This window comes from Lissotriton vulgaris, chromosome 3_1 (assembly GCF_964263255.1).
Source record: "Lissotriton vulgaris chromosome 3_1, aLisVul1.2, whole genome shotgun sequence".
NCBI lineage: Eukaryota > Metazoa > Chordata > Amphibia > Caudata > Salamandridae > Lissotriton > Lissotriton vulgaris.
In genome coordinates, this window is record NC_141689.1 from 332,885,665 (window position 1) to 332,898,680 (window position 13,016).

Here is a 13,016-nt window from a genome sequence, read left to right on the forward strand (position 1 = left end):
TGGCGGCCCTAAGCGCGCCCGTTGCGCGAACGGGCGCAAACGGGCTTACCTCCGGCGCGCCTACGTCGCGCCCGCTGCGCGCGGACGCTGCGCGCCTGTATGTCCATCCTTTTATGATATTACGCCGAGCGGAAGTCCGCCTCCTGAGCCCCTTCCCTACGCAAGATGGCGTCCGAAGTGCCTCTCGCCTCAGAACCCACCCAAGATGGCGGGCGGACCCGCTAATGCTGCCTATGTCCCGCCGAATGCGGGTGAGATACAATTATTGTGCCAGTGAGCCTAACTGTTCCCCGGCCTAAGGAGCGACAATGTCTAAGGTAGGCTAAAGATTTTAGAAGCTGGGTAAATTAATGCGAGCGCAATGCCAGCAGCGCCGAGTTAAAATCTCAAACCACACAAGTTAAAAAGTGCAGCAGCAGTTGACTGAAAGGAACTTTTTCTATAGCCCCCTTTTCTAGCAAGATCGAGATTTCCTGCTTTAGCAAAGGAAAATGATGCATTCTCCTGGAGGGCAAATTCCGAGGAGGCTGTAAACAAATTCCAGGTTGTGGCCCAAACGTATGGTGTCTAGTACCCATTTGTCCTTTGTAATGGCTTGGCATTGGCTCAGAAAAGGAGAAAGATGATGGGTCTGCAGACACTGAAGTCGAGATGAGGTGGCTGGTGGAAGAGAAACGTCACTTTTGTCTAGATGGTCATTGCGATTTTTCCTGTGCTGAAGGCTTGCATCTAGCCGATTGCTGGTTGTACGACACATTGGAAGCAAGAAAATGCTGTTGTTGCTGTCCTCCATATTGTATCATTACACAAAAGGGTAAACCCAAAAGTACTGGGACCGAAGGATTCAATGTTGCAGGGAAAAAGGTCCCAGTAAGCGCATTTAGAGAACACAGACAATACTTTGTACTTAATTTAGAGTCAAAACACAATTACACAGTTGATTAAAGAGAAAGGTTATTTAATCACATCCTCATTAAAACATATGCATGACAAAATTCTTCACTGAGTAAATACAATGTGCCCGAAGGAAGGTAAGAGAGGGAGTGGGTGAGTGGTTTTTGTGAGGATCGGGTTATAGTGAAAAAGATTTGGGGATTCAATGTGATCGCAAAATTTTTACAGTTGACATCACAGAAGCATATTTACTGAGCCACATAGGAAAAACATTTGTACACCTAGTCCATATAACGAAACAGTAATAATAATCTGTTGTTGATGGATAGGTGAAGATAAGAAAGTAGACGTTTCGACCCCTGGTAGATGTAGGTTAATTGCACCTTACTGTGGGGTCTTCCTCAGGACAGGGATTGGTGATGGGAGTGGGAACCGGCACCAAAAAGCCGCCACAGTAGTTGTGGTGCTGATTCAACAGGAAATGGTGGGCCAATAGGCTCCTAGTGAAGGAGGGAGCGAATTATCGCCTCTCAGCAGGTATCGTTATTGATTATTTAAAACGACCGATCGCATGCCTGTCGCTTGCACATGATTGTACCGGATAGTCCCACTGTGCTCTACTGTGCGCCTTTGTAGCTTGCTTACACGACCACTGTATGTTTTGTTTGTTTAAAATGCAATAAAAAGAATAAATTTTTTTTTTTTTTTTAAAAAAAGACCGATTGAGCCTCAATGGTCTACGAATGTCAACTTCGAAAAAGGGGGACAACCCGTGCCTCAATCGCGGGAACCTGTCTTGCCGCCCGAATAAATCACAGAGAAGGATTTATAAAATCTGGAAATATCGGTCTGATCTTGAGGAACAAGTGCATCATCACCTTCCCATGGGATCAGGATATCGACTCAACACTAAAGAGAGGGAGTTAGAGGGAAAATAATAGCTAAGGCTCACCCTCCAAAAACTATAATCAACAAATGGTCTCTGTTACCAGATTCCTGAGAGCCTTGCTAGTTACTATAAACCATACACAACACTCAATGGGGTCGGTCAAGGAGAGTTTATACTAGGCAGAAAAGGAGAAATTGCTCCTTTTCTAGGTGTCCCCTCACTCACCAGGGTTGCCCCATGGTGACATGCTTCATCATTGGGGCCATCCCAGTCCTCTACGGGCTGGGGCGTGCTACGACTTGCGAGTTACGTAGGAGCACTTTCAAAAGACTATGTGTGGTGCATATGTAATTGTGGAGTGGACTACGTGATGTATTTAAAAATACTTGCCCAGTAGGTTTACAATAAACTTTATTCTTGCCTCTAGGTGGTAGTATAAACAACGGGGTGGAAAGATAGGGTGCCCTAAACGTAATGTGTCAAGGTGTACCTATCAACTCCTATCGTCAACATGTTTCGCGCATACCCCAAGCACTTCTTCGCGACTACACAGGGACCAGCCCTGTGTTCGCCACTCCTTAGCTCTGTGATGAGTTATTTTTAATAAGATAATTCAATTGCAGCAAACTATAATTAGTGCATGCAGTAATACCTACGTATTTAATCCAAACACGTGGTTCATGTCATGGGACCTAACTGTGCCCCATGGACTCGGAGGGGTTCAGTATCCCAGCAAATTTGCTTTGAGGATACCTCCCTCTTATAGGCACCTACTTGTGTCCCTCCGGTCCGAATGTTGACCGGAGGGACAAAATAACTCTGTAAAAATAACTCATCACAGAGCTAAGGAGTGGCGAACACAGGGCTGGTCCCTGTGTAGTCCCGAAGAAGTGCTTGGGGTATGCACGAAACATGTTGACGATAGGAGGATATGACGACATTACGTTTAGGGCACCCTATCTTTCCACCCTGTTTTTAATACTACCACCTAGAGGCAAGAATAAAGTTTATTGTAAACCTACTGGGCAGGTATTTTTAAATACATCACGTACTCCACTCCACAATTACATATGCACCACACATAGTCTTTTGAAAGTGCTCCTACGTAACTCGCAAGTCGTAGCACGCCCCAGCCCTTAGAGGACTGGGATGGCCCCAATGATGAAGCAGGTCACCATGGGGCAACCCTGGTGAGTGAGGGGACACCTAGAAAAGGAGCAATTTCTCCTTTTCTGCCTAGTATAAATTCTCCATGACCGACCCATTGAGTGATGTGTATGGTTTATAGTAACTAGCAAGGCTCTCAGGAATCTGGTAACAGAGACCATTTGTTGATCAGGATATCGACTGCCATATCATCTTGTCCACCAACATTTTGTGGAAGTTCACCTTCTTCATCAGAATATATAGATAGATAAGAGTCACCGTCCCCCATTTCTTAAATCGTGGGTAGAACATGTGGCTTCTGCAAGACTCAGGGTGATTCTCTTGGAGGTGGTGGTGGAGGAGGTAGTATAAACTGCTGTTGAGGAAGATTAACTGGTAAAGAATTAGCCACCCAATCTGTGGATTGTTAACTGGCTTTTGTGGTACTAACTTCTGAAAAGATTTCATCACCTGCTGTACTGTAGATAAGAAGGCCACAGGCAATTGGACTAATACAGGCGGTCTGTGATGCCTAACCGGTATGTAAGGAATATAATCCTATTGAAAATCACAGTCTGAATAATAGTATTTTTCCTCTCTGTACTCTCTAAAATGTGGGACCTACTTCACATTTAGTTGCGTTGGGCTATATGCAGTTTGTGAAACACAGTCGCTTACCTTCCCTTCCTGATCAGATTGTAAAATCTGAGCTGGTGGCAATGTTGATACCTTCAAAGGTTAAAGAAGAGATCTCAAAATTGTATTCTTTGATGGTGTCATTGTTGATGGTATGGTTGTCAACATAACCGATGTTGTCAACAGAACCGATGTCATCGACAGCAGCTTTGCAGGTTCCATCGTTGATGGGATCAGCATCAGAGTTATCGCCGTCAACGCTGAAGGTCTCTGTCGACTATCTCAGACGAAGATGAGCTTTAAAATTTTGAAGATTTTGCTTCTACTTCAGGGGATGATACTCTGTATGCTCCCTAGATGCATTTTTTCCTTGTTCAGTGACAAAAGGGGTGGCTGCAAGCGCTGTTCCAAACAAGTCCAATTCACAAAACTAAATAAGTCTCTTTTGCGCTGCCTTTGTGAAAGTGCTTGGAGGCACAATTCACAGATTCTTCTGAAGAGGGGCTATCTCCTTTAGAAGGATGAAAATTCACTGTAACCAAGAGATATGATGCCAACCTCCTTTCTCGGTCCTTAAGAGTCTTAGTTGAAAAACCTCTACAAATGTCACATCTGGATGCCTTACGATTTGGATGAAGGCAATAAATACACTTAAAATGATGGTCATCAAGGTAAATTTTTTTAAGACCATGCGATGTCCAAGCCTTGAAAATAGATTTCTAGTCTCGGTCTAGGAAGTAGGTCACTCTGGCTTAGAGTTTTATACAATTTCCCCTTAAAATAATTCACAGTAATTCAATGCTGAAAATAGGGCAGGTTAAAAACCAGTTTACAAAAGGGGGTGGTGATGAACAGAGTGTCTGAATTGAGCAGACCACTCTTACCCAGTCCAAAGATCAGGGCTTGATCCATCACCGTTATTTATCTCACTGCCCCATCCCAGCTCAGAACCTGGCTATATGCAAATCAGTCTGTCCCTGGCCCAGTGCATCATGGGAACAGGGCAGACTAAACTACCAAGCCAATTCTTTACCAGAAAGGAGACAAGCTACCGGGGACCGGTTTCTGGCATTTCAGCCTCTTCGGCCCGGCTTGCTTGAATCCTGATGGAGCAGTGAGAAAGGGACTCATGTCTGAGTATACCCTGCCACACCCCGGGAGCTTGTTTCCTTCCCAGTGTAAGAATTGGTTTCTGTAGTTTGGTTTGTCCTGTTCCCATCATGCACTGGGACAGGAACAGACTAATTTGCATACAGTCAGGTTCTGAAACTGGGATGGTGCAGTGAGCTAAAAAACGGTGTTGGATCTAGCCCAGATCTTTTGACTGGGTGAGAGCTTTCTGTTTAATTCAGAGACTCTGTCCCTCACCACCCCTTTTTGTAAATAGGTTAAAAACCAGGGCAGATCAAGAAAGTTACAAATTTAAGGTTCACCGAAAGTTTAGAGCAGAGCTTTTTCAGGGGACTCCTACACATAACGTGTATTCGAAATAGGAGCAATTGTGGCCTCTAGTGGGCAAAGGAGAGCTAAAGCTTCCGCCTCATTGGCTGAAGTTTGGATTCTTTCTAATGAGGTGGACATGCTACTAAATAAACAATGATTTTACACTGTTTAATGTATACTGTATATTTTACACTGTATACTGCTGTTTTAATGTACCAGGGATTCCTAGCCTAACGACGGAGAATTGTTCAAGCATGTGAATATATAAAAGATTTAATATTGGAGAACGCCGAGTTACTTCAAATTACAAGAAATTATTCAGAAAAATAAGGAGCATAAATCTCGCACATTTCATTAAACAGATTTTTAAAAAGAGATAAACCAGGCAAAATTATCAAAAGAGCATATAAAACATCAATGTTGCATGAAAGAGAAGACCTGCGGATAAATACATTAAAAAATATATAAATTATGGAATCTGAAAATAAGTTCAAAATAAAATTAATAGCCCTCTATAAAGTAACCTGGATACATAAAAAAGGATACTCCATAAACACAGGCATATAATTCAAATTGATGCATACATTTGGAGACAATTCGAAACACAAACATAAAAGACCTCTTTCAATTAGGCATGGCGCCTCATGTATTAATATTCCAAATAAGTAATCATAAATTGCGAATAATAAATCACTATCTCTTATTCGGAAAGTACTAAAACTTATTCACCAGTAGTGGTTGCAAACATGAGCTTATAATACAAGATGATGCATACATTTGGAGACTATCTGAAATTCAACAAACATAAAAGAGTTCTCTTGATTAGACAAATGGTCCCTCCTGTACTACTATTCCAAATAGGAAATCGTAAATTACAAACAAAAACTATTCGCAATTTGCAATTGCGCACATCCATCTACCAAACGCTCGTAAAATAACAATGCATTTGGTAGAGGTCGGTGTGCAAATACCAAATCTTAAGAGGTTGCAATTTGACCTGCCTTATTAACATGCAGGAGTTAGGTCACACATTGGTGGTCCACTAAAAAAGGCTTGAGTCACATGCATGGTGGCTTGGTGGGAGTCAGCAGCCCAGTATGTTTGTTATTGCTTTTAAATAAAGCAATCTCCCCATCCACCTCCGCCCCATGGGATGCGCTTAAAAAATAAAATGTAGAACAATTTTTTTAGGATCAAGCAGTGGTCCCATGGATCACTGCCTTCTCCTCAAATGTTTTGTCCACATTCACAATGGAAGGTGTCCCTTGGGCACCACTTTCTATTTTTGAATGGTTACTAACTCCTTTGACTTGGTGGCAAAATAATAATACTCTACGACTGGATTTCCATCGCAAAAAATGAATACATAGCTAAAGGAACAAGTATTTGGAAATTACACTGTTTACATGCTCCTTCCAAATACTGATTAAGTATTTACTAGCAAACCCAATTTTTTTTTAAATGCTGGTAAAGGTGAGCAACACCAAGGGCTTGGGTGGGGCAACACTGGGGGTAGGAGGGACGGAAGCAACATAGCGGGTGAAGTGGGGAAGAGAAGCAATGGGCAATAGAAACGTGGAGCGGAGGGGGGAGAAGCATGCATGCGAGAAAACAACAGGGAAAGGACAAAAGAGTAAGTGCGATATGGAGGATGGCAAGGTGACACACACGGGTGACAGTGAGCAAAAAGGATGCAGTGGGAAGAAGGGAGACAGCTGGAAAACATGCGCATTCATGGGGAGTGCTTAACCAAAAAGAAAAGAGATGATAAAGAGGCTATGCCCCATGGGAAGGACAAACACAAGATGAAAGATGGGACACGAACAGAAGTATGCAAATGAGTAAAAGCGAACTGATGGTAAGCAATGGATGGGCTCTAAGCCCCTGTATTTTCTTGGAAAACCACAATATGTCTTTTACAGCCACACCACAAAGCTTGGTGGGAGAGGGGGCAAGGATTGCGGATGGAGGCTGAAGGAAGAGGTCTAGGTCACTTGGCAGGGGGGAGCATTACATGCTGCTCCCAAGCTTGATTGAGGGTCGGTGGGGGCTGGAGAATTGGTCAGGCTGCAATACAACTCTTTCCCAAAGAAGCCAGCTAGTGAAATTTGGTCTGGCGTCCTGATCATTAGGCAGAGTGGAATTCCAACTAGGAATTCTCCTCACAAATTTCAATCAGGACCTTGGTAGCAAAATGTATGAAATGTCATAAACCTAGACGCTGATTTCTTATAACAAAATGACATTCAAATTTTTTTTAAACCAGAAAAGCGAGTGATGATTCATGCTGTGATTCACTGTGGATGTTGTTTCCTTGGTTCCAGCAATGGCTTGCTATTATATCAGCACGCATTGTATTATTTATATTGGTAAATAGTTTGTGAAATCACTACTGCTGTTCACAACAAGAGCCTGTAAGGTTTATGCACCCTGAGCAACAGCAGAACTGTATGAGCATTTAAATCAGGTCTATTTCTGCTGTCCAGCGTTATAAGATTTCGGGCCACAATAGATTTAAAATGAAAACCAGAAAGATTAGCCATAAACAATAAATAATATTTTGATGGGGCAGCATAAAAAAAACAATTATAGACAAATGAGAGGGTATGTGAAATTGAATACCTATAATTTCTGAAATGTCAGTATCAGATATAGGCTATTTTCATGTGTGCCTCTCCAGAACCTTTGGTATTTTTGTCAAAACGATCTCTGGAGGACAGCACCACTCTTAACGCTCAAACCACCTATACATTTGTTGGGCTCGATCATTTGGTGTAATTACTTCAGATATTTACACTATTAACACATATTAGTTTCTAAGAATATTCAACAGCACTAATAACATTCTCAACACTCTCACAGAGTCAACAAACTAATGATATTTTCTTCTCAATAGCACTGCCAGTGTTATTAACTTTTGGTCTTGAATTGATTGTTAGGCAAAAATGTTTACTAACAGTAGCTTACCTGAACTCACCACGGTAAAGTTTCTGCAGTGCTTCTGGAAATGAGTATGTGTACCTCACAGGAAGACACAGATGGCCTTCGGACCTTTTTTCAGAAAAGTAATACAGAAAAAAAGAAATTGGTGCATGTGTTTATTATTTTCAGGACCAGTTTACTTTAATGAGTCCTCTTAAGTCAGAATTATAGAAGAATCAAGTTGCCTGACACATTTTTTTGTAAACAGTTTTTTTTGTAAACAGTGCCTGACACATTTTTGACACAAAAAGATGGACTTCCTAATACACAAAAGCTATTCATTAACACTTCAGAAAATGATTTAATAAAAAATGTATTCACGATCAAGCCACTGTAAATATAAATAAAACCATTAACAGTAAATAACTGTTTTACTTTCCATCTCCTGAATGCAGGTTTGATTTTCTACCTTTCTGGGTCTGTGTTTACACCAATAACTGGTTTAAGTCTGTCCAACACCTTGCTGGCAGCAAGTAGCATGGTACCGTCACCTAAAATAAAACAGACATATTTATATCAATACTATGTTTATCTCTTAAATCAAGCAAAGAAATACTCATTTAGAATTCGTTGCGAAATAAAATGAAGACAATTTCATAAAATCACAGATAAATCTTTCGACTTTAAGGCTAATACCTTAAAGCTCAACTATTTACAAGTAGAGGGCAAACTTTTGCCTCATTATTTATAAAGACACATGGTGATTGTCCATGTTTTGCATTTGCAGCTCTGCCCTTTTAATGGCACACACTCTGGACTGCACTGCATTCACACTGATTGAGGGTGACAGCACAAGTTTGAGCAAACCTTAAGTTCCTAAATGACAGGGTGGTACTGTGTACAGTGCTGGAACAGAGCGGATAACAGCTGAACACCAGTTACACCAGTTCCAACAGAGAGATATATATATATATATATATTACCTACTGGCGGTCGCCAGTAGGTATATATAGTTAGGATTTTTTCTCTATGGAACTTTTGAAAATTCTATGTCTAATAACTTTGGCGTTTGTGGACGGAGAATCGGCTGAAATTTTCAGGAAAATGGCACATTTTGTTTCTGAGCAGCCCCTGAAAATTTGGGGGGGTTCCGTCAAGGGGGGGGCCGAGAAAAAAGGGGGGACCCAAAATACGTTTTTCCCATTCATTTTTCCATAGGGCCTTTGGCCTCACTTTTAGCTCGAACGGCTGAATGGATTTACACGAAACTTGGCAAAATTATAGGGACTGTTAGCCCGATGTGCCTTTGCTGGGTCTCAATATATGTGCTCCAGTGGATTTTGAGAAATTAACGTTTAAAAAAACAGAAATATCTGTGACAGCGTCCCAGATAGCGCACCAGATCGCGTACTTTTCGCGTAACGGAGCTTTGCGTAGCGAAGCTGATTGGCTCTCCGGTGTCTGTCAACATTCTAAACAGTCCGGTGCGGCCGCCATCTTGTCTCTCGGTAGGATCGAGAGACAAGAGGAGGAGAAAAACGAAGGGGGAATTTAATGAAAGGGGGCAAGGTAGATCCTTCTTGACCCCCTAGGAATGATGTTGGGGTTATTAAAGGGTCCCGTGGGGCAAAAATTAAACATTTGATTTTTCGCGGTAGAAGCGCTTCTCGGTTCGCAAACCGGGTCGCAAACTGGTAGCGAAACGTGAATTCGCCATTTTGTGTTTCGATTTAATTAAATTACTAGGTATAAGGGGGTACGGGAGACGTATCCTGACCCCTTATGTTTTCTGAGGGTGGCTGAGGAGGCTCATATATGTTGTTACATGTCTTCCAGCGGCTGTGCGTGAGCGTTTTTTTTGTTGCTGCGTGACGTCTGTTAACGTTCGATTCGATGGAAATCAGGAAGTGTTGACCGCCATTTTGTCACTGCGAGTAAATATTTTGTTAAAAATAATTGTTATAAATTAATCCTTATTGATAAACATTGTCTGCGCCATCTTGCCTTTTCTGCAATGCCACACTTTTGTTGAGCACGGCAGCCATTTTAGATCCCTTGACCAGACCCACTCTCTGCACGCCGCCGATCCTCAGCATGGCTCCCCATCCTCGCAAGCATCTCCCCCACGCACTGGTCACCCCCGCTCTCTCTCTCATGCATGGGCCAGAAACCTCCTCCCATCTGCACTATTCGTGAGCGTTTTTTTTTTTTTTGCTGCGTGACGTCTGTTAACGTTCGATTCGATGGAAATCAGGAACTGTTGACCGCCATTTTGTCACTGCGATTAAATATTTTGTTAAAAATAATTGTTATAAATTAATCCTTATTGATAAACATTGTCTGCGCCATCTTGCCTTTTTTGCAATGCCACACTTTTGTTGAGCACGGCAGCCATTTTAGATGCCTTGACCAGACCCACTCTCTGCACGCCGCCGATCCTCAGCATGGCTCCCCACCCTCGCAAGCATCTCCCCCACGCACTGGTCACCCCCGCTCCCTCTCTCATGCATGGGCCATAAACCTCCCCCCATTTGCGCTGCTCTTCCCTGAGAATCACACCATGTGCCCGCCCGACACCTCCCTTTCACCCTATTCACTACCGCACCCTCTGACACTCCTCTTCCTCTGTGTCCGATTGTCCAGGCCGGTCCCAGGCTATCACTTAGCCCTGCAGATGTAGTTTATGGCCCCAGCTGTAGAGAATCACCCCTCTTCAAAGGAGTTACAGTAGATCAAGGCCCCCACCCGATGAGATCCGTCACACCACACGCGTTCCTACTATCTGATAACCATCCTGTATTGTGCTTGGGGAGGGGATTCTCACTGTGAGGGTGTGTGGGTCCGAGCCTGAAGCTGAAGATTCCAGGGATGCCTTTTTGTACATCAAAGTCTTCACAATTATGTGTCACATTAAAAATATATAGCACTCCAACAAAGTTGTAGGATTATAACACTTTAATAACTTATAAATATATACAACGCTCCAACAAAGTAAACACGTTAAAAAAAACTTTTTAAACAACTATTTACATGACATTGCTTTAACCAGAATAGACAAAGAAATGACAGTGATGTAAAAGTTTCTGAAAGAAATGCCAAGAACGTCCCATGTGAAAGTGAATTTTATCTGGCAATTTTTTTCTTTTCCTTCTCATGAAAAGAAAGTTAATGCCAGGTTCGTTACCTGCCTCATCTGCAAAAAAAAAAAACTCTCGAGAGGGACCGAAAAAAAATATAGCTATGGTAATCATACCATGCATCGGCACATGGAGAGGTGGCACTCTCTTAATTATTCTAAAGCACAACTTCGAGATTTGGTGGATAATCCCCAACCGGCAAAAACATCCACCAATGACTTAGCAATAAGTGAGTCAGAGGCAAGGGAAACGGTCCCAAATCTGTAAAAGAACTTTAGGCAGATGAGATTGACTTGTGTAGCATGTGGAAAATTAATTTCATGCGGAGAGATGAGTATTACTTTAATAAATAGATCATATGAAAATCATCAATGTCCAAAACGTCCTAGAAAGTAATTTTTGTCATTTTTGAGGAAGAGAGATAACCTACAGTGGTACGGGGTCGTTTTCGTTCATACTAGGGGGGCCAGGTGACATTCGTTCGGGGGTGGCTTAGGGGCATTTAAAACAACTTCCCTGATACAGGTAGCATATAAAGTAGAGGCTAAATACCAGGATCTTTATCGATTGCTTTATGCTGTAGAAAAATGAAAAACACACAACAAACCTGGACCATTCATATTTTCAATGTTTCTGCGTACTATACTTTTTAACCCTTAACTAATTGAGCTGCTTCATTTCTCCTGCTTTAAAAAAAAATAAATAAATAAATAAATAAAAATCGGAAACAGTGGCCATTTCTTCGAAACTTACCAATCTACGCGTTACAACTACGTTTGCTTTTTCAAAAACCTTTAATAAAAATGTTGGTGCCCAAATACAGGCTTACAACCCCGTGGGCCGGCCACGGAGCAGGCTGGAACTGTAAATGGGGGGTTGGGTATTTATTTGTGGAAAACATAACAGAGAGTCAGTGGTCGTTGATTTCATAGTAAAAAGTGCGACAAGTGCAACAAAATCATATCGATAATTCATTGTGAGCAAGTACCAAAAGTGTCGACAATTCGAACCTTCAATAATAAATACAGTAATCCGGGTAAGCCGGGAGAAACTTTGTCTTGACTTTTAACTGTTTTAAACTTTACGTGTGACTAATACTGTGTAATTTTAAAACAACCTGCCTTTCTCCTGCTCAGCGGATCTCAGCGCTGACGAGGGGAACACACCCTCATTGACGCCAGCTGAGGGGAATCCATTGGGCTCACGCCCACCCCATCTGGCAACACCCCCTTCCTTCTATAAAAATGTGTCTACCTAGGAAGCGCAGCGGACGAGCGCAGCGGGAGCGCCGTTTGCGCGCCGAAGGCAAGCCCGTCTGCGCCCGTCCGCGACCGGACCACGCCCGGCGCCGGCCACGCTGCCAGTGACCAGCCCCACACAAGAAGGATAGTCTGGTCTAGAAGCGAACTTCTAGCACTTAACCCTGGCAACCATTGTCAGGCTCCCAGGCTCGACCTTTCCGCCCCGGACCTACCCCCCTCCTGCTCACGGTGCAAAAAGCCTCTGTGTGACGTTTCAGTCTCTGCTAATTCCTACCCAAAAACATTGAACTATCGCTCAGCCAACACTCCCACCTCCCCCTTTAAAGCTGGGCTTCTGAACTGCAGATCCCTTCCTAAACATGCAGATGATATCTATCTGCTGCTAGCTGACTCAGAGTGGGACGCCCTATTTCTCACCGAAACGTGGCTCAACGAAGAAAACCTTGCCTCCATTGCTCTAGCCGTTCCGCTCGGTTTCACTTTAAGTCTCTCCAATAGAGAGAAGAACAGAAGAGGTGGCGGAGTGGCTATTATCTTTAAAGATAAATACACCTTATCCTCTTCCACTCCTACCACCCTCGCCGGCATAGAGGGGCTACACTTCTGCCTCCAAATCAACCCTCAAACGTCCCTAGCTGGCCTGATAATATATAGACCCCCGGACTGTTCTCCGGCCCATACCCATGA

At 42.9% G+C, this 13,016-nt stretch overlaps 1 protein-coding gene across 3 annotated transcripts in view; it reads right to left on the reverse strand.

The window, feature by feature from the left end:
• Positions 1-13,016, reverse strand: part of NADK2 (NAD kinase 2, mitochondrial) — a 1,068,394-nt gene that overhangs the window by 754,828 nt on the left and 300,550 nt on the right. For all 3 annotated transcript variants that reach the window (XM_086960538.1, XM_086960539.1, XM_086960537.1), the window contains exons 4-5: positions 8,400-8,481; positions 7,976-8,059 (exon numbers count right to left, since the gene is read on the reverse strand). In XM_086960538.1, coding sequence (XP_086816664.1) covers positions 7,976-8,059; positions 8,400-8,481 — 166 coding nt within the window. The remainder of the gene's footprint in view (positions 1-7,975; positions 8,060-8,399; positions 8,482-13,016) is intronic.